Source organism: Larus michahellis, chromosome 4, assembly GCF_964199755.1.
Source record: "Larus michahellis chromosome 4, bLarMic1.1, whole genome shotgun sequence".
In the NCBI taxonomy this organism is placed as follows: Eukaryota; Metazoa; Chordata; class Aves; order Charadriiformes; family Laridae; genus Larus; species Larus michahellis.
Window position 1 is genome coordinate 48,579,450 of NC_133899.1, and position 27,520 is coordinate 48,606,969.

The following is a 27,520-nucleotide window of genomic DNA, read 5'->3' on the forward strand; positions in this document are numbered from 1 at the left end:
CACTGCAGTGGGACACAAACAGCACAGCAGCCCTGCTCCATGAACCATCATATTTAATAGTTGTTGCCATCACAGCAGATCCAGCTGAAGCACAGAGACCGCTGGCTGCAGGGACTGGGAGGGCTATTCTTCCTCCCCAGTGCGGCACACAGCTCCCTGCAGGATTTAGCCCTTCCCTGCCCCGCTTTGGGCAGGGACCCAGCTCCGTGCAGGGGCTGAGCCGCACCACCCTGGGGTGGCCCAGCCCTGCCACTGCCTCTGTCACCTGCAGCTGGGGAGAGGTGGTGGGGGGGAAAGGGCAGAGAAAGGCTCCCCTCCCAGGGGTGTAGTTACTGCAGGGAGGTATGGGAGGATTTTTCTTTCTCCCCAGGGCACGGATACCAGAGGGGAGGGATGGGGGCAGAGGCAAGGGTGAGCTGTCTCAGCTCATCCTGGCACTGGCTCTGGCAGAGGAGATACTGAGGACTCCCTGTCATCTCTGCCCAGCAGCCTTGTCCCCAAGGCCTGGCAGGGAGGCGATGCCCACCCAGGACAAGCCCATCTCCCAGGCATGAGCCAGCACGTGGGTCTTGTTTGTTTGCTGTAGCTGCTGTGTCTTCATACTGCGAGAGTCCGACTCTGCCACTGCGTTAAAAGTCACCCCAGAGGGATGTGACGGGAAGCTGGGCCATGGTCACAAGGAGGAGATGCTGTCACCCCAGCCTGCAGCAGGAAAGGGCCCGAGGACGCTGCTGCCCGCCCCTCCGCTGCTCCCAGGCAGGGCACCCAGCGGGTGCTTCTCCAATAGAATAAACTAAGAGTATTTTGTACAATAAACACAATTTGTCCAGCCCTCCCCCCTCCCGTCCCCCCCAGCCCGAGGAAGGGGAGTCACGAAAAGAGGCGGCGCTCCGTGCCCCGGGGAGCCCTGCCCCGGGCCCCCTCCTCCTCCAGGCTCAAAGCAGCTCTTGTCCATGCACGACACGGGGAAGGGGCGAGACCGCAGCCCTGGCTGTGCAGGAGGTGCCTCTGCCAGCCCCTACTCCAGGTAGATGTCCTCCGTGGGGCACGTGTACTCCACATACTCCTTGTAGAATTGCTGAAAAGCCCTCCTGCAACACAGCACCAGGCAAAGCTGAGCAGCATCCTCCCCGCGAGGCATTTACAGCGCCCCGCTTCCCTTCTCACCCTCGCTCCCTATCCTGTGGCCAGTTTGACCCTCCCACCCTGTAGCCCCTGGCCCATCCTGCATCAGCACATCAGAGCCGCAGCGACTCTTGCTCTGATCCCCTGCACAGCGCATGACTTCCAGCCATCTGCCTGCAAAGCCTTGCACTGGGACTTGTTCCAGTGCTGTCAGGAATAGGCTGCCCATAGCCCTGTCAGCCCTGGCTCTCGCCCCAAGCCTCTCACTTGAGGGAAGAGGTGCCAGCTTGGGGCCATGTCCAAGCCCCACACCTATGGGGAGATGGCAGGATTCAGCCTGACCGCCTCCTTCCTCCTGCCCTTCGGGAGCAAGCGCCTCCCTCCCTGCCCAGCCAGGACTCACCCTACAGACTCTGCCAGCGGCTTCGTGGACTCCTCTGAGACGAAGACATGACAGGCAAATCTGTGGTCAGCAGGGTGCTTGGTGATGAACCCAAAATATCTGAGGGCAGAGAGAGCGGGTGAGACTGGACTGTCAGACAAGCAGGCACAGGTACCCCAGCATCTCCTTGGGCACAGGGGTTTGGGACATGCACCCCTACCAAAACCCAGTGGCCACCAGCTCCCGCAGCCCGTGCCCAGAGCTGGGATGTAATTCCCATCCAAAGGCTGCAGTGCAGGGCTTACAGGGGAAGAGGAGCCCTTCCCAGCCCCAGCCATGACACCCTCAGGGAGCAGGGAGGCAGCAAAGCCCTCTCTGCCCGGTGCTGAGAGCCACTCCGCACCTCCTTACTACTCACTTGTTGTTCTTTGGATGGTACCCACAAAAGGAAATGTTCTTCAGCTGGAAAAAATGGCTACACTTGTTTACCTGTGGGAGAGAGAGAGAGAAGAACTGTCAAAGCTTTCCTCCCCACCACTCCTATGGGGCAGCCAGACTCTGGCCCCTGGAAAGGCATGCGTGGACTCAGCAATGAAATAAACTGCAACCTGATCCTGGGCTGTCCCCAGCAGCAGTTTCAGGGCAGCCCCAAGCACCTGCACACAGGGCGATCTTCCAGGCAGCCCTGCTGGCTCCCACCCCGGCTGCCTCTACTTCCAGCAGCTCCTGGGGGTTTCCCTGGAGGCCCTGGACTAGGCTGTGCTGGGGCTTGGGTCAGTGCTGCTCTTTGCCCAGCGCACACAGCCCTCTTCCCTGGCTGAAAAGGCTCTCAGAAATACCAGCAGATAGAAGGTGTATGGATAACTTAGAACTAAGTCATTCAAGCCTGGGCGTTCAAAAGGTCCCAGCCAGAAACAAGAATTTATTTACACAAGTTCAAAGAGCAACCACGCTGATGGCTCCCTATAGATATAGGTAAGGCTTGTAGAAACCCAAGCCCAGCTCCCTGGCACAGCACCCATGGCCATGAACTACTCCAACCCCTCAGCTGTGGGAGAGGTTTCCCAAAGGCTTGCTGCAAAGCCCTCGCTTGCCTCTGCTCAGCATCTCCCCGTGCTTTGCTAGGCTACTTATGCAGAACGCTAATCACCAGCCTGCCACAGCTAGCTAAAGAGATTACAGGGCAGATCTGGAGGACACCACTCAAAATAGTAGCAGAAAGGTTTAGGAGCAGCTGACAGATTACTGGTACGGCTCAGCTTGCAGCATCACAGCACAGCGATGTGTTTGGCAACTGCAAGGCCATCGGCCGGCAATACGGCCCAAAGCTGGGAGCCCGTGGGGCACAAGGGACCCTAAGGTGGGTCTTCAACCCCAGTGATGGTGTTTCTCACACCCTTAGACAGGTGGAGATCCTCCATTTTCATATGCAAACAGGACCTGAAGCACAAGGGGCACGAGCCAGCAGCCAGGGAAGGGCCAAGAAAAGCAGGGAGTGGGCCACTACCTTGCTGTGCTCCTTGGAGTCATCACCTTTCACAGCAATCTTGACCCCACGCACGCTGATCTCCAGGACGCAGCTGGAGGGTGGGTTAAAGTGCACAGTGAGGCGGCGCGTGGTGGCAATCTGAGGGGGAAAACGACAGAGACAAAGTCTTGGCACTTGTGAATAGTGATGGTGGCTCACCCTTTCCCTTCCCTTCCCCACTGAGGCTCTGCCCTGGTGCCAGGAGGAACAGGCGCTCTTACTCCCAGGTTTGGGGTGGGACGCTACCTTCTGCATGGCCGCGCACAGAACGTCGTTGCCCTTGTGATAGGGAACCTGCACTGAGCCGAGGAACTTCACCCGAAACTGGTCCACCCAGTCACTGCTCTTGGCCAGAGCTGGAAGAGAGAGCACACAGCAGGGATCATCTCCAATGACCGGGAACATAGGCTGAGATCCACCTCGCTGCTTCATATTACCACCCCTGTGTGTTTTCCTGCCCAGGGGAAAACTTCCCACTGCACCAGGTACCATCTCCTGGCACCCCACCAGGAGCTGCCCATTGCTCCCTGCCAGGCGCCCAGTTTAGTCCTCCCTCCTTCCCCCTGCTCAGCATCAGGCTCTTCTCATCAGAGAGGAGGTGGACACAAGATGGGGGACATCAGTAGGCCGCGTGCATAGGTTTGGTACCTGTTACGTGGTCTGGGTCCTTGGTGACTTCGATAGCGTAGTAGGCAGGAAAAATGCCCCGGTCGCCCGTCCGCATGTTGTATGCTTCGTACCAATAATCTTCTGCCTGCACCTCCACCAGCAAAGGATCGTCCACCTCCAGCTCCAGCTCATCCGCATGGCGAGGCACAAACCTGGGCAGGGAGGCACTAGCACCTGGCCGGCCAGCAACGCTGGTGGCCTTCACACCGGCATGCTGCTAGGGCAGGGGCAACACGAAACCAGCCACTGGCCCAGGCAGGCACCTGGCAGGTGTAATTGGCCATGGGGACCTGAGATGCCAAATAAAGCATCTGAGAAGGTTTAAGCTCAAAAGGTGGCAGTGCCCTGGCACCTAAGGGAAGGGTACCCCTGTTGTACCACCCATGCTGCTCCCTAGAGGTCCAGGCTGCCCTCAGAGGTGTCACCCCTGCAGCAGCCTGGGCAGATGTCGGTCCTGGGCAGGGCATGAGCTACGGGGAGCAGTTTGGTCCCTAGGGCTTCCTAAAAGCTGGAAACTCTGGTGCTTGGTCTGGCCCCACCGAGGCGGGAGGGCAGCACCGGCTTCCCTCTGCGAGAGGCTGGGGGCACCGCTCGCGCCTGCAAGCTCACCTAAAGACAGCGCGGTGGGTCTGCTCCTGCTCCTCCCCGTTGATCATGCAGGAGAACAACCCGAAGGACTCAGCACCTGGGGATGAAGGCAGAGGGGGACGCCTCAGTGTTGAGGGGTCAGCACTACAGCCAAGGGAAGGACATGGGCTGAGGCTCCTGGGGGATGGCTCGTCCGAGACAAAGCCACACAGTGCCACAGGAGAGGAAGGCACAGCTAGAGCTGCTGCACTGGTACCCAGAGATCCCCACTGGGACCACAGCCTTCCCGCACCGACCTGCACAGCTGTGACAGCTGGTGTCACCAGCACTGTGGGACCAGCCGCACTGTGGGAAGCCCTGCCTGCCAGGGAATGCCACCAGCCCCTGGTGCTCCTCTGGGCTCGGGGAGGAGGGTGGCGCTCCAGGAGGGATGTTTGTCCCCCTCTGAGACCACTCAGCCTCCCCCTCAGGACAACCATACCTCGGGCTAGCCAAACAAGCAGCCTGGAACACCTCCAGCCACCCCTACCTGCAGCTCAAAAGGCTTTTCCAAGCCTCCACCCATACCTCCCCAGCCACCAGGGACAAAGCCACAAGCTGCAGCAAGCAGAGCTGGGGTTCATGTCTGCTGGTGCCTTTCCATCTCCTGAGAGTACCCCGAGCCTTGTATCAGGGATGGTTAGAGCTGCTCAGGCAGCCAGCCACCAGCCCACCTCCCCCCGGCACCCAGCACTTACTGGAGGAACGCGCTCGGCCACTCATGAAGACGTTGAGGAACTTCTTGGAGAAGTGGATGTCCGCCTCGGGGGTGGAGTCCTCGGAGAGGCAGACCGAGTCGCGCTTCAGTGCATCCTCCTCATACTCCTCACCGATGGCCGACTCATAGGGCGAGGAGACACAGTTGTCGTAGACAGTGGCCGAGTCGCTCTCGTCGCTGTAGCCCGAGTAGCACTGCTTGAGGCTGACCAGCTCCAGCTGCACGTTCTCATCCACCACCAGCGTGTACTTGACCGAGTCGTAGGAGAGGGCGCTGGTGTCCGAACTCACCGAGGCTCTCTGCAGGTTGTGCCCCGGTCGGGAGGCACTGCTCCCACCACCGCAAGAAGCCCTGGTCAGGTTCGTCTTGTCAGGGGAGGACATGTAGTCCAGCACCTCGTCCTCCTCGCTGATGGAGGGGTTGGTTTTCCCTGCCAGGGCTGAATAGCCGGAGGTGTCGATGTCAGAGCTGATGGACATGCGGTTCTCACTGGACTGAGACAGGAACGGCTTGTCGGTCTCCAGGGGGTCCGAGTTCTTCTGCACAGGCGTCAGGTAGATCTCCTCTGTGGCCTCCAGCCTCACATCCGTCTGGTAGCGGATGCGGTCCCGGTGGGCCTCGGGGCCCCTCGATGTCACCACCACCACACTGGCACCGTGTGGTGGGGGCCGGCTGGTGTTCTGGTGCTTCTCAGGTGGCCGGGATGAGGCAATGCAGGTAGGTGCCATCTGTGTGGCTGCCGTGCGCCGGCACGGGCTCTCCGTGGACGTGCCCCGGTCTTTGGTGGAGGTTGTGCTGTTTTGGTGATTGACCTCATCACTCAGGCAAACGTGGTCATGGGGAGGGGTCTGCTCACCTGGAGGGGGAGGAGAGCGACATTGGCAGCCCCGGAGAGGGTGATGCTCCTTGGCAGGGAAGGTGGCCAGGGATGCCACCCAGACTCAAGACGGACATGCACCCTGCATCCATATGGGATATTTTCCCCAGCCTCCTGCTCTGGCACCAACTTGCCCCAGGCTCCCACGAGCCACGAAAGGGTGCAAGGAGTTGCCTCTGGCCAACAACCCAAGAACTCACCTGTTTTCAGAGGGGACGACGACCGGGACACCCGCTCCTGCCAGCTGTGCTTTTTCCCCAGAGAGTTGTTATTCAGAGTGTCCTGAGGAGAACAACAAAGCCGCCTTGTAGCCCAAACAGTAAACAGCGTGCGGCACACCGCCAGCAGCAACCATCCCTCCCCGGGTCTGCGGTGCCCTGCCCAGCTCCCCCCTTGCCTGGGCACGCGGTGCTCAGGGGAACCCCCCCCCAACCAGCCCCACATCTCACCACACTGCTGCTGCTGTGAGAGCTGGCACGGCGGTCGAAGCAGGGCGGGCAAGGAGTCAGCCAGGAGGCAGACGGCCTGGCCTGGATGGATGTACTTGTCCACTCCCAGGGAGACTCGGATGCATGGCTGGACGGTCCCAAGCCAAAAATTATAGACCTGAGCCCGCCTGGGCTGGGCAGGCATGCTTCGCTCCCATCCTTTGGGCCCTGCCTACTTTCAAACCACCCAGCGTTATTAAATGGGGGAAGTCCCAAGGGCCAGGGGATGTACTGCCGCCCAGCTGGGAGCCAGTACTGGAGTAGCCACCTGCTACTGGAGTCATCCATATTGGGAGTATATAGGGTATACATATGCACACACACATACGTGTATGGATACATATCTACACATGCACACACACCCCTATAAATATATACTCCACTAGCAGATGTCAGTCCTGATCAGCTGGAGAGGTGAGGAAGGCTCGGGCCGCCCATGCTGCCCACGCTCGGGCAGGTTCCTGCGGGCGCTGTGCCCCGCCTGCCTTGCCCTGGGTGGCAGCCACGCGTGCGCACACAGGTGGCTCAGTCTCAGTGCCAGACCTGGGGACAGGCAACCACAGCAGTCTCCTGCCTGCAGGGCTGGGAGAGCAGCCCTCCCTGCTCCCGAAGGCCGCTGGTCCCCCTCTAACAAGGGCCCTCCTGCAGATGGGGGACAAGTCCTCCCTGCCCACCTCCGCAGGGGCGCTTCTCCCCCAGCTGAAGCAGTGGCGTTTTCCACTCCGTTCGTTTTTGCTCAAGTACTAAGCCCCGCTGGGACTCCCTGGATTTTCTCACAGCCTTATCGCCAGCCTGCAGCTATTACCAGGGGCTGCCCCGTCCTTGCTTTGCTTCCCCACCAACACGAAGCAAGCTTTTTCCCTGACACTCCGAGTCGCACACTGCCGAACCATGGCTGCCAGATCCCTGCCTCCGCACGGGGAGGGGAGAGAACCCCCACCATGGGGCTTCGGCGACCTCCCAGCGCGGCCTCCGCGAGCCAAGGCAAATAACGGCATGTCCTCGCTTGCCTTTCCCAGGGACACGATGGGCCGGGACACGGGCCAGGCGAGCTGTCGCAGCGACGGCCTCTGCGTGCAGAGTGCCACGGGTCCAGCACACGAGCCAGCCCGGCTGCCCTGACCAAGACAAGAGGCAGCAACGCAGCAGGCGGAGCCCACCGAGCCCACCCATCCTGCAGGGCCAGGGCACCCTGGGGGCTGTGATGCCCAGCCAGGGTGGAGAGGCACTCACAAGGTCTCAGAAGACAAACCTGGCCAGTCCCAGCAGCTTTTTCTTCCCCTCCTGGGAAGTTGGGGATATTCCTCTCACCCCAGGCCACCTACGTGGGATGACTCACACAGATCCCATCAGCAACCAAGACATCACCAAGCCAGCTCCTAACCCCGCAAGGAGAAGCTGGAGCAGAGGGTGGGACGGTGCCCTGCCCATGCACACCCTGCCCAGCATGAGGAGGCTGCAGGCGCAGGTTGGGCATTCAAGAAAGGACGCATGGCCACGGTTCCTCTTCTGACCACCTGCAGGAGGAGGGAGCTGGGCAGGCCAGGAGGGTGCAGGAGGGTCTGGCACAGGTGGAAGCAGATCTCAGGCCGATCCCCAAGGGATGCCCTGCACCCTGTCTTCTCCTTGGGGCACCACAAGTGGGCAGGGGTACCTGCCTACCTTTAGGCAGAGGTAGGCATCCAGAACAGGCCCCCCAGGCACCTTACAGCCAGCCTGCCTCTGGCACTTCTCCTTGATAGATGCCACCAACAGCACTGCCCTCCCTGGCCAGCCATGCCCCAGCCCTGTGCCCCCATCCCTGCTGGCTCTGGGCTCCTGCTGCCAGCTGTGGCAAAGCCCACACCTCCTGTTCCCCATGTCCTCAGCTCCAGCCATGCCTGTGGCCCCACAGCTTCCAGCATCCTCCTGTGAGGTGACCATCAGCTCTCCCTCCCCAGCCCACCATCTATGCAACCCTCCCCCACCAAAATTCCTCTCCACAGGCCTGCTGCCACCCCAGACACCGGTTGGGACGGCTGCCTGGGAGGGGGGCCTTGCTGTCCCCCGTCCCCCCAGCTGGATGTGGCTGTCACGTGTCACTTGCTCCTCGGGGAACCCGCGCAGGGTGGGACAAGGCTGCTGCTGTTGCCTTGTCCATTATGCTTGGTGGGGCTCCCCCCGCCTCCCCAGCCCTGCTGCCTTTGTCCCTGGTGCCAGCTGCCCCGAGGGCGCCTATCCTGGCTCTGTGCCTTCCTCCTCCTCCTCTCACCCGTGGCCCCAGGCAGAGAGCTGGCATCAGCTGCCAGTGCTGGGCTGGTGACACCCAGCTCTGACTACTCCCCATCTGTCACCCACAGGGACACCTGCCTCTCACTTCATGCTCCTTGGCTGAACGTCACCGCAACGAAAATCCTCCTACTTGGCAGAAGGCATGGCTGAACGCAGGAGGGTGGCAAAAATAGCCCTGCGCGTCGCGCATCTTGCATGGGTTCGTGAAGTTTGCAGGAGAGATGGGGCAAAGGGACTCTGGCCACCGCTCAGAGGATCAGCGTGCAGAGCACCGAAATGCTGCCCACCCCAGGGACAACAGCAACCCCAAGGCTGCGTGGGGCAGGCAGTCTTGGCGAAAACCAACCAAAACCTTGTGCAAAATCCGAGAGCGTGTGAGACAACAGAACCCCCTCATCCTCCCAGCCACCATTTTGGGCGTTGCCGTTCTGTCTCTCCAATTTTGCATGGGGGTGCTGACATTAATGCCTCTTTTGCTGGGCGCTGCTGCGTAGGAGTGGAGACTGCCGAGTCCCCACTGCTGGGCACGGGGCACCTGGTATCACTGTCCTGCCTCGGGGCTGTCACTGCCCTGGCCTGGGGCTGGAGCCCAGCTAGTTGTTGGCCAGTGGTGCCACCACGGGCTCGCCAGCCCCATGGCGCGGTGCCCTGTCCCGCGATGGCTCATTCACGCGTTCGGGATGCCGTGCCTCATTTGCTCTCCATCCCCATGGGGTCCCTTCCCCACTCCCACCTTGCCTCTGCCCCACGGGCTCTGCTGGGGACACAGCTCAGCCCTGCCACGCTGATGCCCCGTCCTGGCCTGATCCCTCACCAACTCGGCCGCAGGGATGGAAGAAGGACCCACACGGCCCCTAAGCCGCCCCCAGACCCCGCTGAGCGTGATGTCCCCGTGTTTCCCCCCCTCCACCCCCGGTGCCCCCCGGGCCCGCAGACCGCTCCCGGCTCTGCAGCGGGGACCGAGCCTGCGCCGCGCCCGGCCCGGGGATGCGGGCAGCGGCGGGAAGGGACCCTCGGGGGGGCGTCCGCCTTGCCGGGCATCGCGGGAAGGGCAGCAGAGCCTCTCCCCGTCATCCCTCCAGCCTCTCCCCGCCACCCATCCCTCCCTCCCTCCATCCCTTCATCCCTCCGAGACAAAAGCCCATCGGCGGCGGGAGCATCCTTCCTCCTCCTCCTCCCCGGACCCCCCCGGCCTGCTCCCCCCTCCCCGGTCCCGGCCTCACCTGGCTGCGAGGCACCTGCGGGAAGAGGTTGAGAGTTGTGGGTCGCTTGGGCCTGTAGACGTCCGTGGTCCCGGCCGGGGGGTCTTTCTGCAGCGGCTCGGGGGCCGTCTGCTCCTCGGCCGGCGCGTCCCCCGCCGCGTCGATGAGGTCGAGCTGGAGCATCTCCGCCTGCAGCCGGCTGGCCTCCCCGCCGCCCGCCGCCCGGGCCCCGCCGCCCGCACGGCTCACATGGCCCTGCCGGGATTAGCGGCGGCGATCAGGCCACCGGGAGGGCGGGCGGGCCGGCAGCCGCCGCGCCGCGCCTCCCGCCGGGGCTGGGGAAGGGGGGGGCCGGCGCCGGTGCAGCCGCATCGGCACCCGGCGGCCTCTTCCTTTTAAAGGGGCAGGGATGTTATTCCCGCGGCCGGGAAGCCCCAGCCTCCCTCCTCGTGTCCCGTCCCCCCCCACCCCCAGGCAGGCGGGGGGCAGCATCCACCCTTGGGGATGGGGCACCCCCATCGCCTCATTCCCGGCAGGTGCCTGTAGGTACATGTCACCGTCACATTCACCACCAAGCGCACAAACATGCAGGCCCAGGTTTCATCTCGACATAACAAGGACCTTTTTTTGCGGTGGGAACAATCATTCCCTAGAGCTACCTCCCCCGGGATGTAGTAGAGTCCCCATCGCTGGAGGTGTTCAGGACACAACTGGGCAGGGTGCTAGATAACCTCACCTAGGCACCTTTTCCCACAAAAGGCAGGACCAGGTGATCTTTCAAGCTCCCTTCTAAACTGGGCTGTTCTATGACTCTTCCTTCCAGGCCAGACCGTGCCCTTTCTTGGCTCCCGTGCTGGCAACTGGGACTCTCACAAGCATCCAATCATTCTGGTCGGAGGTTTGGTGCAACCCCTGCCCAGAGCAGGTCGCTCAGGCCCTTGCCCATCGTGTTTGAATATCCTCATGGACAGAGAACCCACCGCTGCGTTGGGCACTGGTGCCAGTGCTGCGCTACTACTACTACTACTTTCTACGGGGTTGAAATTTTCACTGCACACCTCTGAGAGGAGTCAGGCTCCTTCTTCCCTGTAAAGCCCATTAGGCAGCTGGGGACAGCAGTTACATCCCTCTTGGCCTCCTCATCTTGAGGCTGAACGAGCCTCTTCCCACACACCCTGCATTTGCACATATCGGGACGTGAAGCCACGCAGAAGGGATGCCCAGCAAGCCAGCAGCCCGGCATTAGCTTTCCAGTCACCCACTGGCAGTGGCTGTGCTGTAGGCAGGAGCAGCCCCACTCTTTCCCCACACACCCTTGGAGCAAGGTGGCCACCATGGCCCATGAGGGCTGCGAGGAATGGATACCCTTGTGGCTGCATTGCTGGGCAAAAAGGCACCGATGTCCCCTCGTGGCTGCAGGTGTTTAAAGGTCAGTGGTTCCCTTCCCAAGCCACCTTCCTTGCAGTAACCGGAGCTCGCACATGCACGGGTTGCTGCAGCCAGCAATAAAGGCTCCAGCTTGGCATTAGCAAACTGAATTCCCCGTGTTATCAGCTGTTTGTGGTGACTGGAAAGCTCGTCAGCGGGCAGGGGTGGAGAAGGGCATTTTTTTGCAACTGATGCTATCCATATGTCCGGATGCACGGAGGATGCCCCTTGAGCCGTGGGAGAAGAAACAGCCCCAGCAGCTCTGGAAGCCCCTCCAAGAGCTCTCGCTGCTACCAGCTCCTAAACTGTCGGACTAAAGCCAGCACAGACAGGGCTCTGCCTGCTGCAGGCACAGTATGACAACTCTCACAGGGGCCATTTCACCCCAGTGCCCCTCCTGCAGTCCTGGCAGGCACCGGGTGAGCACCTGGAAGAGCACTGCCACCAAAACCCATCCTCTTGAGGCTTTAAGCATTTAACTCCCTTGTTTTTAACATTAGCCTTTGTACAAGTTTGGTGTTTCTGTTGCGTGTGGCAAATCACATGGGTTTTACCGAGGAAACAGAGGAAAAGGAAAAGAACTGGAGGGAAACGCCAGCTAAATAGATTATACCTAGCCAAGGTAGGTGTATTAGAGCCAGCTGCTGATGTTCAACCTAGACTGCTAATGATTCTGCCTCAGTAATTCTGTGGCTGTAACAATCACTCGGAAAACTCACAGAGGAGGGAAAGTCCCAGAAGGATGCAGAAAAGCAAAACAGTACCTGTTTTGAAGAAAAGTGCGCCCTAGGAGGGATGCACCATTCCCGGTTCAATAGCTAGGAGGAAACTACAGCCACTGCAGGTAGTTATTAATGGACTCTAGCACAACAAAGTGATTTTGAAACCACACGGCAATAGATCACTTCACCATCTGAGTGGGACCTGTGGTGATCTGCATAGCGAGGGCAGGGGCTAGATGTTGGGAAGTCTTTTTAACTGGAAGGATGCTGCTCCGCCGGAACAGGCTGCCTCGGGAGCCCTCTAGGAACAAGTTCATGTAACCTAAGGCAGCCTGAGCATGCTCACCCCCCAGCACAGACGCGATGGTGAGGCGACCTCCCAAAGTCTCTTTGGCCTGTGGGAGAGATTAGGGTGTGTGGGAGAGCAGTACCGGTGCCTCAATCCTGCGGATGGGATGTACACAAGATGCACATCTGGACCCTGATGCAGTCACAGGGAGGCTCATGCCTCCATTACAGGTCTGTCCCTGGGACAGCCTCCACACTGGTGTGCTCCTGCTGCTGATACCTCCCACCCACGTGGTGCTGTCCCAATGGCAAGAACTCCCAGTATCCAGGTGTCCGATGCTCCTGATGCTGTGGCCCATGGGCCCCAGGGGGGCTGGAGCAGCCCAAGCCCGGCTGCAATTGCGAGGTGCTGGGAGCACCCCTGGGAGCACCAGTCTAGCCAGGGGAACCGCCTGCGTGGGGGCTGCCACAAACCCTGGGAAGGGACGGATGCTGCTCACTTCCCTGGGAATGAAAGGCTCGTGCAAGGGGTAATGCGCAAGATGTTGCTTGAGTGACCCTGGTCCCTACCGGCTATGGTTGAGCAGGCGAAAGGCTCTTCCCTGATGCCCTACTCCTGCAGCCTTCCCTGTCGGAGGAGGAGTGACAAAACCTTCAGCATTTTGCCAGCATGGGGAAGCGAGGGGGACTTGCCAAGCAGAGGGGACAACCGTGGCCCCTCTCCCTACCACCCAGCTGTGACTGCTTTGCTCCCGGCTTCAAAGAACCAGGAGAAGCCTCTCTGCCCTCAGCCTGGTGCAGCCGCAGTTGGCGATGGATCCCGGAGGGACCTTCACGGGACAGCCTTTGAAAAGCCAGCCGGAGTAAGCAGCCGCCTTGCTGCTGTATCCTTTGCTCCCAGCCCATGCAGACGGCTCCCCGCAGCTCCCCGGATCAGCAGGTTGGCCGGCTCATGGCAGCTGCTTCCCCCTTTGCAGTGGGTCCCGCCGGCCTTCCAGGGGCGGCTGCTGCCAGCAGCACTCTGGATCAGTGACAGTGAATATCAAGAGGAAGCCCGGCATCTCCAGCAGGCTTATTATGCTGGAAAACCAGTGTTTTCATTTTTTTCTCTACATATCTGTATCTTCATGGCTGGTTCAGCCCTTTAAATGCATACCACGAAGGCTCAGCACAGCCCTATAACTGCTCTCTTCCTTTGGGCACTCGTTCTCACGCTCACAGGTATTTCCAAGAAGAGTATTTCTTATTTTTTTCTTTTTTTTTTTTTTTCATTCCTGCATTAACCATTTTCCGCAGCTCCTGGAATACAGATGAGGCACTGAGCCTTTATTAACCGCAGCCTGGTTGTTGGTGGGATCCATCTTGCTGAAACCAGGGATCGTCACCTTGGATTTCCAAGCAACCAAACCGAGCCTGAACCCGAAGCGAAGGCCTGGTATCTCTGTTGCAACCGTCCCTCTCAATGTGCCCGCCCACTGCCATTTGAGAGGCGGGGGTGGCATCCCTCGCCCTGGTGGCCCCCGCTCCTCCCCAGCTGGCCTCCTGCCCTGCCATTCAACAGCCCGAAGGGCAGCTCTGCGCCTCCGCTGGGCCCTCTCCTCGCCCAGACCCTCGCTTTGCTCCCGGTTTTCATTCACCCGGGACTTCTTGTTGAAATTAAAGGGTTTTTCAGACGCACTTGGGGTTATTCCCCATTCTTATTATGTGGTTTCTCGTCCGTGAGGCACAATCCTTGTCGGTGTATAGAGTTCCCTCTTCCACAAACACCAGTCTACGCCTCCTTGCAGTTCCTGCGTGTCTAAGCCACTATTTCTGGAAAGCTGCTAAAATAGCCCATGATGAAGTCATCTTTGTTTTTCCGGGACTAAAAAAAAATCCCAAACCCCTCCTTTGTTTGGGCGCTGACCTCCGCACTGGCCGCCCGTTCCTGCCATGGGGCTTTGCTGCCGAGTGGCTCTGCCCAGACCCCCCGCCTCGCCAAGGTCACTGTCCGTCCCCATCCAACAGCCGCCTTCCCAGCCCTCCGGCAGGGTCTGTCCCATCGCTCCATCCCGGTGCTTTCCTGCTGGCCACTGGGGCAGTTACTGTGCATGCCCATCTCTCAGGAGACTCACTGCCGGGCTGGGAAGCTCGGAGGGGCTGGGAGCATCCATCCCTGCAGCTCTCTGTGCTGCCCAGAGCCTCTATTTTCCTTTTCCCCGTCGCTCTCTGCTCTGGTGTGATCTGCTGAGCTGGCAGCTCGCTCTCACCTTGCATCCCTCACCAGACTTTTGCCGGCTGCCCGGTGCTGCAGGGGCGACCAGGGCCAACCTTCCATCCTACACAACCCCAGTGCTCTGCGCTACCGGCACCAGGAGCTCGATACAGGCAGGGCATCAGCACAGGGCCCCCCCTGGCCCCAGCGTCGGTCTGACTTGCCAAGCCGGCCATCCCCACGTGATGCAATTAGCTGGCTGATGCTGGCGGCGGGTCGTTACTGATTTGCTGCCCTCCCCGCCGCGTGCAGACCCGGCCAAGCTGCTCCCTCTGGGCCTGGCTGCTTCCATCAGGCAGATCCCGCAATCCCGTCGCCCCGAGCTCGGTCTGGATGGCAATCGGGCCCAAAAGCTCCTGGGCTCTTGCCTTTGACGTTCGGGATTGAAAAGCCCCTCTCCCCGTTGTTGCTGTCACCGCTCTTGGTTCTGCTCCTCGGGCAATCCTCTGTGTCCCATATACACCATTTGGACGTATTTTTAGCAGGCATTTTTTCTGAGCGTGGTACGCTTCTTCCTTTGCTGTGTTTATGAATAGCTCATTGCTGCCCCGGGGGCAGCCTCGCATCCCCCCCCCCCCAACCCCAGCAGACTCTCCGTGCGCCCGGGCGTTTGCGCAAAGCAGCTCCAAGCCGTCCCCAGGGAAGGCATGATGCTCACTGCTGGAGCCCCAGCAAACCCTCTGCTGGGGTCAGGTCTCTGCATCGCAGCGCAGGGACGCAGAAACCCCTCAGTGAACTGTTTTAAAAAGGCAAAACAGTCTTCTTTTTCCTCACCCTCAAGGAAAGGCTGCAGCAGTTGAGCTGCGAGTCCCCCTGCCAAACCTCAGCCAAGGGCTGGCACTCCGCAAAGAAAATAAAATCCTGTCCTAAGAGCCTGGTGGTGTTCTCAGCAGCGGAGAACTGGGACGGCTAACGGGAAGCATCCAGCAATGCAACCACAGCCACTGCCGTATCTATTACAGGCAGGAGGATCTTCCCAAGTCCCTGCCCTCTCTGTTGCTGTGCCCTCACGGACACCCAGCGCCAGGTTTACCATTGGTTTTGCCTCCAGCATTATCCTTCCTTCCTTTGGTAAACACATGAGCCTGGGCTTTCCCCATCCTTCCCTGGCTATAATGTCCCAGAGCAGGAGGCGGCTGTGGCTGGAGCAGAGACGTGGAGCGGCAGCCCCATCTCTGGCAGCAGCCGAATTTCTGCTGGGAAGGTCCTGAATTAGACCAGGGAGCACAGCAGGACACCTTCAGCTCCCAGCATGAGGTCTGCCTGTACCCTCCTGCCTGCAACGAGGGATTCCCAACACCACGAACTCACTTTCTAATTTTAAATGTGCAACAAATTCCTCTGCCTTTCCCCTTCTCGCTGGGTCTTTAACCGATTTGCAGAGGAAATATTTCTCCTGAGGGATGAAATGATTCTCAAACTGTTTGGTTGCTCCTCCAGCATTTGCATCCCTTTAGCATGAAACACATCATTGGCAAAATACAGACGCCCTGCTTATTATCGAATTCAATGTAATTCTGTTTACCTCCACATTTCTGCCCCCATCGCTTTCTCGGGCTGTTCAAATAGCAGTGCTAATACCACCAGGGTCTCCACAGCATGTCCCAGGGTGCTTAAGTTGGGTGGGAGACCCACCTGCAGCATCTGCACAGGCTTCATGACTCCCATTTTTATTTCACCTGCTGCGTGCTGTGGTTGGACCCGCTTCCTCCATCCCCGTTTCATTGACACACCAGGTCTCCCACTTCCAAAACACCTGAGGATGGCTTCTGCTAAAGGCAGCCAGAAGTAACGCCTTGGTGAGCTGTGGAGATCTCTCACCGCGCCAGCCCAGCTGTGCCTGCAGGTCCAGGGACGCACATGGGGGCAGGAGGCACAGCCTGTCAGGACCCTCGGTGCCACCTCGCCTGTGTCCTTGCTTCCCGAGGATGCCCATCGGGTGCCAGAAGTTCGCTGGCCACCCTGCCCAAATCGGGGGCATGCCCCCCAGTCTCACCCAAACCCTTAGGCTCATCCCTGAGGAATGAACTCAAAGTCCTCCAGCACAGTGGGGACCAAAAGGCACCGGCTCTGAGATGCTTTTTTGTCCCCTGGGTTTGGCTGGTGTGCTGTGGTGAGGAGAGGGCACTGCCAAGCAGAAGGGATTGGGGTGGTGGCAATGGGTATGTTAAGGAAGCATCACTGGCCTGGGGGCCTGGTGGTCCTGCACAGGAGCTGCTGGCCCTGCCAGCCCCACTGGCACCCTCTGCCTGTCCCCATCCCCCTCCCTGTCCCCATCGGGCTTACCCGGGCGGCCAGGCTCTCCTTGCAGTGCAGGCTGATTCCACACTCGTCGGTGATCTCGGAGAGGTCTTCATCCTCAAACTCCTCGAGGCTGATGTCGTGGGTGAGCCTGGAGGGAGCGGAGAGGGCGCAGTCACCCACTGCACAGGCAGCGGCCAGGAGGGTGCAGGGAGCAGCACCACCTGCCCTGGGAGAGGCTCTCCCAGTCCCTGCTGGGGAGAAAGGCTGGGAAGGAGGCTCCTTCTGGAGGGGATGGGTCTCTTCCCACCAAATGGCTGGGCTTGGCGGGATCCGTGGCTGTGTGAAGGCAGGCGGAACGTGCCCCAAACCAGCATCTGCCCGAGCAAAGCCAGTGGGGTTGTACAGGTTGGGAGAGGACAGGACAGACGGCACAGCCAGGTATTCCCAGGAGGTTCAGCTCCCACCACCCCAGGGAGGCTCAGAGGTTGTCCCAGCTGGACACAGACACCCAGCGGGGCAAAGGCCAGGATTACAGGGAGGGGGGTGCTGGCAGGGCACAGCTGAGGGATGGATCCACTGGGACAGGTGACCACATCAAGACCCACAGACCTTGCAAGCACTGCAAACCCGCCGGCCATGGCATGACCAGCCCCCAAGCCATGGCTGGGAGGGATGTCCCGGCCCAGGTGCCTGCAGTAGGAGAGGGCAACAATTTCCCTCTGTGCCAAAATCACTCCCCGGGATGACTGCAGGCATCCCCGTGGCCATCAATGCTGCTAAACCCGCCTGAGTGGCCCCAGGGGTCCCTTTGGACCATCAGCCCCACAGGCTCGTTAAAAGTTAACAGAGATGTCCTTTTAGCAGCTGGTAACGTGCTGAGGAGCAGGCTCCTTGTGCACTTCCTTCGCACCCGGGGCAACAGCGAGGCACTCCTGTGTGTGAAAACATTTCTCCATGGTAGTACCACAATGCTCCTCTCGCTTATTCATTGCCACGGGGGTAAATAAAGAGCCCAGCTTGAAACTCCTTTGCCAGCCAACTCAGCCCCCTGAGTTTTGTCTGGAGCCACCATGGGCACTGCTTTGCGTGCTGCCCTTTCCATGTGCTCCCAGCTCCTCAGGCTGGGAGATGCTCATGTGGAAGCACCACATCGAGCCCATCACGCCTCTCCGGCTTGGCCCTCACTGGCGGGGACGGAAGGAGGGTATTTTGTGACCTGCAGAGCTCCCACCCTCGCTTTAAGCGTCACTTGCACACCTTGGGACACCCTCTACCGTTGGCACCAAGCCAGCGCCATGGAGGGGCAACATCTCCCTTGTCCCAGCAGCCGGCGGGGGGGAAGGAGCAGGAGAAGCCCATGAGGGAAGCGTCATCTCCCTTCTGCGTTTACAAGGACCCCGCCAGCAGTGGGCTCCCTGGGGCAAAAGTGGCCAGGGACAGCTGTGCCCATGGGGACAGCACCCAGACGCATCGGGGGGGGGGGACGACATGGATACAGCCTTCAGCACAGGGTGGGGTGTCTGGACCCCCCCTGCCCATCTCCTGCTGCTGCCCGCCAGAGGGAGGGAATGCAGAGCAGGAGGCTCATGATGAGCCTTCAAAGCACAAATCGATTTCTTCTCCGGTTACGCGGGTCGCCAGGGTGGGACACCATCAGACGCTAATGTCTGGGGCCTCCACCCGCCACAGCGTGGGAGCACAGTGAGTGCCGCGGGTCCCGGCCAGAGGGGATACGACACCGAGGGGCTGGCAGGGCCTCCCGGGCTCTGCAGGAGCCGCTGGGGTGGGTGGCAGTGCCCCCTGCTCCGGGATGGGGACAGCCAGCCCTGCCCGCCGTGCTCTCGGGGATGGGGAGACGCTGCGCAGGTCCAGCACCAGCCCTGCCCGCGATACTGGTGCACGGCAGGATGCGGCCAGCCGCCTTCGCTGCTCCGGCATCCGGCTGCCGTGCTGGTCCCTGCGCAGCTGGGAAAACTTTGGGCTTGATTGGGTGCCAAGTTTGCTCCTGTCCTGCGGCCATTGCTGGCAGAGAAGGGTGATGTGCCCAGGGGTGAGGGGCTGCCCCTCATCCCCCTGCATGCCTGCAGGACAGCCCCCTCCCCATCCCCGAAGCCCGGCCGGTCCCCTACCATTTCTCCCACTGATCTTCCAGCCAGCTCTCCTCCTCGGTGCTCGACTCCATTTTCAAGGGCAGCTGCATTGAGGAGGACCCCCCTTCTCTGGGGGACACGCTCCCACCCCAAAAAAGACCCCCGGGCCCGTGGCAAGGAGGAGTTAGGGAGATGCCAGCTGAGCCCTGGGCACCCACTGCCCCTCCGCCTGCCCCAGCGCAGTCTGTGGCTGCCGGCGCTGCTCTGTCTCCTCACTGCGCAACCTGGGGAAGCTCATTAAAAATAGATGGAATCAGCTGTCCTGGAGGGGAAGAAAAAAAAAAAATAAAAAAAAAATAACCTCCCCAGCTGAGCCAGTGCCAAGTCCCTGCACTCTGCCGGGGATGCTGACTGCCCCCGCCTGCCAGCCAGCCAGCCAGCCCGGCTCCCGGTCCTGCTCCAGCGCCTGCTCCCCAGCACCCGCAGCAGGCACAAGGGATCTGCTTACCCTGGCACGGACACCCGCGCCACCAGGCCTCCTCCTCCTCCTGCCCTTGCAGCATCGCTGGCAGAGCCAGGGACGAGGGGCTCTGCCCCGCTGCAGCAGCGGGATCCCGTCCTGCAGGAGACGGGAGCATTCTTCCGGCTTCTTCCCAGGTAGAGTGGGGCCGGCTCACCAGTGCAAAGGCCAGAGCATTTCCAGCACAGTGGGACCAGCATTGCAGCCGGACCACATTCCCTGAGCGGAGGGAAGGAAGCAAGAGGAGTGCTTTTGCCAAGGGGCAAGCCCAGCCGGCACAGCGCAGTGCCAGGAGCACTGCCCCTTCCCCATCTGCCCTCACCTAGCCCCCAGCCCTGCTCCCGCCTCAGGCAGGGCTGTCCCTGAGCCTCCCCAACCCTTATACGCTGTTAAAGGCCAGAGAAATACCTGGTGAGCTGCTCTGCCAGCTCCCACCCCTCTTCTGCTGCTGAAGGAAATAGGGGCCTTTCCCAGCAGGGGCCGCCAGGCGTGGCTGACAAACTCTTGGCATAGTGGCCTCAGACAATCCTCCATCGCCCCGATGCCTCTTGGAGCCACTCACTGCCCTCCGGCGTGCCACAGACCCTGAGTCTTCACCAAGCGGTTCGCCCCTCGTCCCATGGGGATGGAGCCAAGCAGCTCTGGGAAAGATGCACCCACCCCGATTTCGAGATGGGGACAGGGCATCCCCCTCCCCACCAGCTGCACGTACCCTGCTCTCCAGCGCTGCCCTCCTGCCCCGAGGCCGGCACCCCCCTAGGGGCTCTCCTGGGCCCCCCAGCACAGGGGCTGAGTGATGGGTGCGTCTCCCACCAGCCTGACCAGCACTGGTGGCTCCTTGGGACCCAGCTTTGCCGCTGGCCAGGTTAAAGTGGGTGGTGTTCTCAGGAGTCCAGCTCTCCATGTGGCCTGTAGCGCTCCGCTGAGCTAACCTGTCACCAGCTCTCGCCCCACTAGTGCCATGCCACCGGCGAACATCGTGTGTGACACCGTGTTTATTGTCTCTCAGATCCCCGATAATGGCATCCAGGGCTCCATCTTCCCTATCAGCTCTGCCTGGAGGCACCTCGTCTGCTTGAAACATCCTCGCTTAATGCAATGAATAAAGAAATCTCTATCTCCGTATTACTTCTGCCCTTTTCTCCTCTCACATGGATGCTCCAGGACTTCCTAGGAGATACAAGAAAGGCCCTCCGTTGTACCCCCCGGCTCTGTGCTGGAAACACCCCTGCTTTTCTCTCTTGCTTCTCGAAGAGGCTAAAAATACCAGCAAAATGAGAGAGCTCTCACTCCCCTCAGCTCCATCATTGGCAGTAAAAGTCTGAGCAGGACCTACACAAGTATTTTGGCCAACTTCCCTCCCCAGCGGTGGCAGCGGAGGCATGGGTGCCACCTGCATGTCACTGCAGGCAGGCACCACGGCGTCGCAGGTACATGGGATGTTGTGTCCCCCGGCTCTGAGGGCGGGTGAGCCCTGTGTCTGCAGAGGTTACGGGTGCTCCCCTGAAGGATGTCCAAGAGGCACGGAAGGCTGGCAGCCCTGCTGAATGCATGAGAACTGACATACTCGGGACACCCGAGAACCACGAGCAAGGGGTCACAGTCCTAATAACAGCCTTATAAATCAAGCCTGGCTGCTCCCTTGACTCCATCGCCTGCCAGGGAAAAGGGGAATTATAGCATCGCCTCCACAGCCTGCTGCCGCCGCCGCAGAGGATTTCCCACGTGGTGACTTGGCCAGGGCACCACGGCACGATGGAGCTGGGGGCTTGGAGCTGGGGGCTCCAACAAGCCCAGCTGCCTGGGCCGTACTCTGATACTCTGCTCCCAGGCAGCGCCGTGCAGAATCCCTGTGGCCAGCATCACTGGGAAAGGGAGTACTATCCTACATTTGGGTGGCCCTGGATTTTTTCTCCCATTGCAAGAGCCACAGAGACTCTTTTATTTGAACTGAGGAGAAGGCGCCTCTCTCTCCATCAGAGGAAGACACCCCTTTCGTCTCTCCTCACAAGAAGACAGGTAACCCCACTCTGACACCCAGCTCATCACCTCCAAACAGGCTCTTCTGAGGGCTCCAGATGTGCAGGGCAGACACATAAAACAACCCATAGCACTAGCATTGATTTTTGCCTCAGCCTGAAGATGCTTCTTTGAACTTCCCGAGGAGATGGAGGGGTCTCCTCCCCCCGGAGACCTCCTCCCCTCCCGAGGCTCCTCAGGGAGCAGGGTAGTTCCCCCTCTCTCCTGACCCATTAAATAACTCCATAAGGGTTTCCTTCCCTAGGAGCCTTCCTGCCCCAGCAGCTTGGTGGGTGCTCTTTGCTTTTATTAGGGAAACCAGACGGAGATAGAGATCAGCCACTGACCCCCCCCCAGGTCCCAGATCCATCAGCAGGGCAGGCAGCGTGGCGAGTGCTGCGGGGTCCTGTACCCAGCTGCGTCCCACTTGTGCAAGCCCTCCCTGCCCCTCTTATACTGGGCAGAGGGACCTCCAGCCCAAGAGAGGCCCCAGAGTGCCCCTCACAGGAAAGCTTGGCCCAAAGCACTGGCAAAGCTTCTTGGCAGAGCGAGGAGCTGCAACATGGCATCCCAGACAAAGGGGCTGAGGAGCCCCCGTGGGGCACAGCCCTGACCATGAGGCCTTGGGAGGCTTTAGGACGATGGGGAGGCTGGATGAGAACAACTTTTTAATTGCTGTCTGCTAAAATGCTGCTGTTCTTGTCATGGTGAGCAGCCACCTCTGGAGGTCCTCCTGGCTAAAGGAAGGCTGACCTCACCATCCTTCTCCCATCTCTTCTCAGGCAACACCAAACCATCACTGGCAATGAGAACCTGCCAGACCACCATCCCTGACCTCTTCAGAGGTTCAGAGCCCAGCCCATCAGGCTGCTTGCCGGACAGGACCGAGTCCTCTCTCGATTCAAGCCACCCGATCATGTAAGATGTGAGCCAGTGCGTTGCTGCTTGGGGAGATGGAAGAGCCGGGTCCAGAGGGCAGAAAAGGTGAAACACCTCGTCCTGCAGGCGGCCAGCCAGGGCAGAGGGCAGGGCCCACCCAGGCCCTCACCGACAGCCACGGGCTGGTCCCTCACCCTGAGCCACACTCATCGTTGCCTGCTCCAGCTCGGCCTTGGGGGACAGCCCCTCGCTGAGCCCCCATGGCGGGGCTGCACCACACAACCCAGCTCACAAACATTTCACAAGCACACGCACCGTTCCCCGCCACAACATCGCCTCTGGGCTGCCAGACCCTGCCTGCCCGGGCTCAGGGACATCGCCAGCACCTCCTTCCACTTCACAGCTCACACCCCGAGCTCGGCGCCCAGGGAAGATCTCCTGCTCCGGCCCCAACTTGCCAGCTCTCCGCCCGGCTGCACGGCCACCCCCACGGAGGTCGGTTCTTCCCCGGGGCAGGCTGCCAGCACGCTGGGATCCCTTTCCGAAGGTGTGAGGCACAGCACGAAGCAGCACCTTGTTCTCCCTCCCGGGGCATCGCTGTTTGCTGGGGAGCAGGCGGGTGCCCAGGGAACAACAGCAGCATCCAGGACAGCACTGGGTGGCGAGCCCGACCCTCTCATGGGCCCGAAGCTGCTCGGCAGCTCAGCATCCAGCCCCCGGCTCGGTGGCCAAGCCCCTTCTCCACGGTGGACATTTCCAGAGGCAGCGTTTAATCGCTCGATTTGCAGGGTTTACCCAGCCATGTTGCAACAGCAGCTCCCAGCAGCTCTCGCAGGCAGCGCTGCAATAGGAGGCGGCTGCTGAAGCCCGGGAGCCACCTGGCAAAGGGGCTCCGGGAGCCGAGGAGCCCTTCAGGGGTAAATTGCCTGAACACCACCACAGCTCGACTGCGCCCGCCGGTGTCCCCGCTGGTCCCCAAGCCTCAGGGGCTGGGGCCTACCAGAGGTAGGCATAAGCTCAGCCATGGCCCCAGGCGTGGACCAGCACCCCCCTCTTTCCTTCCCCAAAATCTCACCACACAAAGCCGCCGGTACGATTCCCCCCTTCTCAGCCAGCATCCCTGGGTGCCAGAGGCCAGCAGAGAGCAATAGCTGACGATGGCACGGCCACCAGAAGCAGTGAGCCTCCCCCATATGGCAAGCAAGCAATGCCGGGCACCGCACCCATGGGCAGTAGCGGGGGTCCCTCACCCACCCAGCGCATCCCCGTCCCAGAGCTGCCCTCAGAAGGCACCGGAGGCTCCGAAGCCCCTGGACCCCGCACGTTGGCACCTCTGGCCATCCCTGGCCTGGCCCATGCCATGGGAAGTCCCCAGGAGCAGCCTCGCTGGGTTTTGGAGGAGAGACAGCCCCCTGCGTCCCAATCAATGGGAGCACTTGGTATTGCCGAGAGGATCAATTCTGGCACTCTCCCACCTTCTCACTTGGGGTTCCTGTTTCACAGGGGTGGGAAGGAAACGGGAGCACCTGGGATTTCTAGGAAAGGGCTAGAAAAAAGGCTTTCCTGGGGGTGGGGAAAGAGATGAAGCTTTTTTTTTTCCATGAGGAAGAGGTGTTTAGAGAAGAGACAAGGCAGGTAAGGAGGCTGGTGGGGCTGGAGGGGGCCAAGCAGGGGGCTGGCGAGAGCTGAAATGGTATATGGGGTGAGGGCCAACATGGGCTTGGGGGAGGGGGCGCTGAAGCAACATATGGGGTGGGTGGGCTGAAGCAGTGATGGGGGGGCTGGAGTGATGTGTGGGGTAGGGGTTCATCGGTGCCTGGGGTGGGGGGGCAGAAGGAATATGTGGGGGGGGGGGGGGGGGGCGAAAGGATGCGCGGGGAGAAGGCAGAAGCGCTGGACGAGGCGGGGGCCCGGCGCGGCGGTGAGGGGCGGGGGGGGGGTGGCTGCAGCAGATGGGGAGCGCTGCCCGAGGCGGGGGCAGGGGCAGCCCCGCGGGGGTCCCGGTGGGGAGGAGGGGAGGGGGGGCCGCCGGTACCTGAAATTGGGGGGCGAGGCGAGGTGCAGCCCCAGGAAGGGAGAGGAGGCGGGCGGGGATGCGGCTCCTTTCTCTCGCTCCGCCATTCTGTGGCTCTCTCCATGCAGGCGGAGGGCGGGCGGGAGGGAGGGAGGCAGGGAAGGAGGCAGGGAAGGAGGGATGGAGGGAGGGGGATGCTGGCGGTGCCGGCGGGGAGGGCCATACCTGCCGCCGGGGGTGAGGGTGGGGAGGGGGAAAGTGGGGGGACGCAGCCCGGGGGCTCCTTCCCGCCGCCCCCGGCGGCAGCTGCAGGACAGATGCGGCAGCAGCTGGAGGCGACGCCCCGCACCCTGTCCCCAGCCACACAGCCCGGGGCCTGCCAAACGCCGGCCCCCGTGGGGCAGATGTGCCCGCAGCTGGACCGACCCCCCTCAGCTGTGCCCGCAGCTGGAGGCAGCGGCCCCCCAAGGCAGATGTGGCGGCAGCAGCCCCAGAGCCCTCGGTGCGGGGGGTGGCCGGGGTCTCCTGCCCGGGGCTCGGTCCCCCAGGGCTGGGGGAGCAACCCCAGGAGAGGGGCCAGCAGAGCGGGCACGCAGCATCTCAGGGCGAGGGGCCGAACGCACGGGGCCACTTCCAAGGGTCTCCTCCCCAGCAGGGACGTGCCTGGAGACAGCAGGAGCAGCAGCTAAAAATCCGTCTGTGCTTTCCCACCCATCGCAGGTTTGCAGCGCTCGGTTGGCAACAGGTCTGGCAGCCCCAGCACAAACCCTGTCCCTGTGGAAGCTTGCCAGGGCTGCAAGAACAGCAAGGGGAATTAAAAAAAAATGCAAAACCAAAACAAGCTTATACACCTTCCACAGGCACAAAGGGGAAAAAACCCAACAACTATCTAGAGGTTGCAGGTCTCTCCCCTGAACAGGCAGACCCACTCTTGCATCCAGCTGCGTCCCAGGGAGCAGGTAGATGCTCTTCACTCCTATCCTTCCCCACCAGCCAGAGCGGCAGGTTTCTCACCCCTGCCTCTCCTCCTTGTGCTTTGCAGGCTATCTCATAGAACCGTGAAGGTTGTGCTGTGCACAGAATTGGACAACATCCTTTTTAGGTCCCAAGGCCACTTCTGTAGCTGAACAGGATAACTTTCTGTATTCCCACCCTGCTCCCGGTTACTGTGTGTGACAGTCCTGGATGGGGTGGGTGGCACTGCTTTAGCAGTTCAAACTTTAAAGATACAACAGATCCCATCAGTGTTTCTCAAACCACGGAGCTGACTGTCATTGAGGCAGTGGTTATTAGTTCTTGGCCAAGACCCAGGACGTCAGCTGCTCCTCCAGAGAAGAGCAAGCAGAGCCCTCGGAGGCACACAGCCCTGCTCTCTCTCGGGAGTCTTGATCTCCTGCCAGACAAGCTCAAAAGGGATGTTACTCCTGGTCCAGCGTGGAAACAAACACACACCCACAGGTCACCAGGCACAGGTACTCCTGGGGCAGCCTCCTGAGGGGGGCTAGGTGTCCCCTTCGCAGTTTGGATACATAGACTGAACTGTCTCACACGCAGCGAGACTCACCAGCCTCCACTCGGGGTGTGGGGGGGGCTTTGACACAACTCCATCTTAAAAAAAAAAACCCCACTACCAAAACACGATTCCTCTGCAGCATGGCTATGGTTTGGCCGCTGACCTGGGGCAGAAGGTAAGGCTGCCTCCTTCTCCTCCTCCTGCAGCCAGATCACCACCAGCAGGTCTCAGCTCATGCTGGGAAGCCAAGCACCAAGAGCTCCCCCCCCCCCGGGCCTGGTCGTCAGGCCCTTCCCACCAGCCCTGGCTCAGGGCAGCCTGGCAGCAGACCCGCTTTGGTCCTTCGGTCTGTGCTACTGCTGGTCAGATCTGTCTCCTTACACACGTGGTAGAGCCCATGGCCTCTGGGAGAGTGCTCCCAGAGGGATGCGCATGTACGTGTCCTACACTTCTGTCCTAGACAGTGTCTCTGCTCACAAGGCATCTGCTGCCTTTTTTTCCTCTTTTGAATTGCCCAATTGACCACCAGGTTCACTTCAGGGCAACTGTTGTCACCTTAAGTTAAACCTCAGGAAAGGTTATGTGCTGAGAGAGGTTCTCCTGCTTCTCCCTCCCAGCTGAACCAGCTGGTCCAACCCAAGGTATTCCCTCTCCCTCGAGATGCAGTTGTGACACCAGGCCAGCACTCTGCTCTCCTTCCGTCAGACACCCTTCTCGCTGCTCTGGTTTCCCTTCTGCCCCAGTAGACATGGCTCTGGCTCCCATCCCTGCATATCCAGGTGTGTTTTCTACTTTCACACCTTTCAGCCAGCCCCTCCTGAAGCCGCCCCAGCTCCTTCTAGGTGCAGATGGAAGAGACATGGGGGAAGGAAACTTCCCCAACCACTAGCACATGGAGCAGGCAATCGCTCTCTGCTAGAAATCCAAGGCTGGCCAGCTTCCATCCTCAGCCACATCACCATCATTCCTTTGACAGGGAGAACAGATGTTCTGGCCAGCACAGAGAAGGAGCCTCAAACCCGACCTCTCCAGGTTTGATTTACATTATTACGCTCTGGGTAAAGAAAGCCGGACTGAGTCTGCAGTCATCCTGTCTCTTCATCTTCTAAGGTGCAGGCTGCAATTTTCAAAAGGTTTTTGTCACATAAAAGCCGTGTCAAGCACTGAAGTGTCACTTCTTCAAGCCCACAAAGTCCATGCCAGAGCCAAGAGAACAACTCAGCAATCGCTTGAACCCTGACGGCACCCTCACTTGGCTAACCAATGCACTGCCCACGTTGTCCTCCTCGTAGGCCAGACATGCCCTTTTATCGCCAGCACCTCTTTGAAACTCCCTAATTTGCATCTTCAAAAAAATGCCTTTTGCATGTCAAATTAGGCTCCAAATTTTAACAGCTTATTTACACAAAATGTTTAAAAATTGTTTGAAAATCTCGGCTTTGCCTGCATATTTTGTAATAATCGCTCAGCTGGTGTCTGGGCTGGCGCTATCTGCACATGTCTGGCTGAGGCTGCGGCTCTAGCACTGCTCCTCTAGATCAGCCCCGTTGCTGAACCCCAGTGAGAAACTGCATGGCCACCTGCGCTTCCTGAAGTCTTACTAAGAAAATAACGTACCTCCTGTAACTCTCCAAAGACAAAAGAAGTTCCAGTAACTGGGCC

At 60.3% G+C, this 27,520-nt stretch overlaps 1 protein-coding gene across 1 annotated transcript; it reads right to left on the reverse strand.

Moving 5' to 3' along the window:
* Window positions 1-36: 36 nt before the first annotated feature.
* MAPK8IP1 (mitogen-activated protein kinase 8 interacting protein 1) lies at window positions 37-24,489 on the reverse strand. Its single transcript, XM_074584545.1, has 12 exons — window positions 24,367-24,489; window positions 16,866-16,971; window positions 9,909-10,142; window positions 6,127-6,208; window positions 5,030-5,905; window positions 4,314-4,389; window positions 3,684-3,856; window positions 3,282-3,391; window positions 3,015-3,134; window positions 1,926-1,996; window positions 1,529-1,627; window positions 37-1,091 (listed from the first exon to the last, which is right to left on the reverse strand). The coding sequence occupies exons 1-12, from the start codon at window positions 24,450-24,452 to the stop codon at window positions 1,019-1,021; spliced, it is 2,106 nt and encodes a 701-aa protein (XP_074440646.1). The 5' UTR covers window positions 24,453-24,489; the 3' UTR covers window positions 37-1,018.
* Window positions 24,490-27,520: the final 3,031 nt, after the last annotated feature.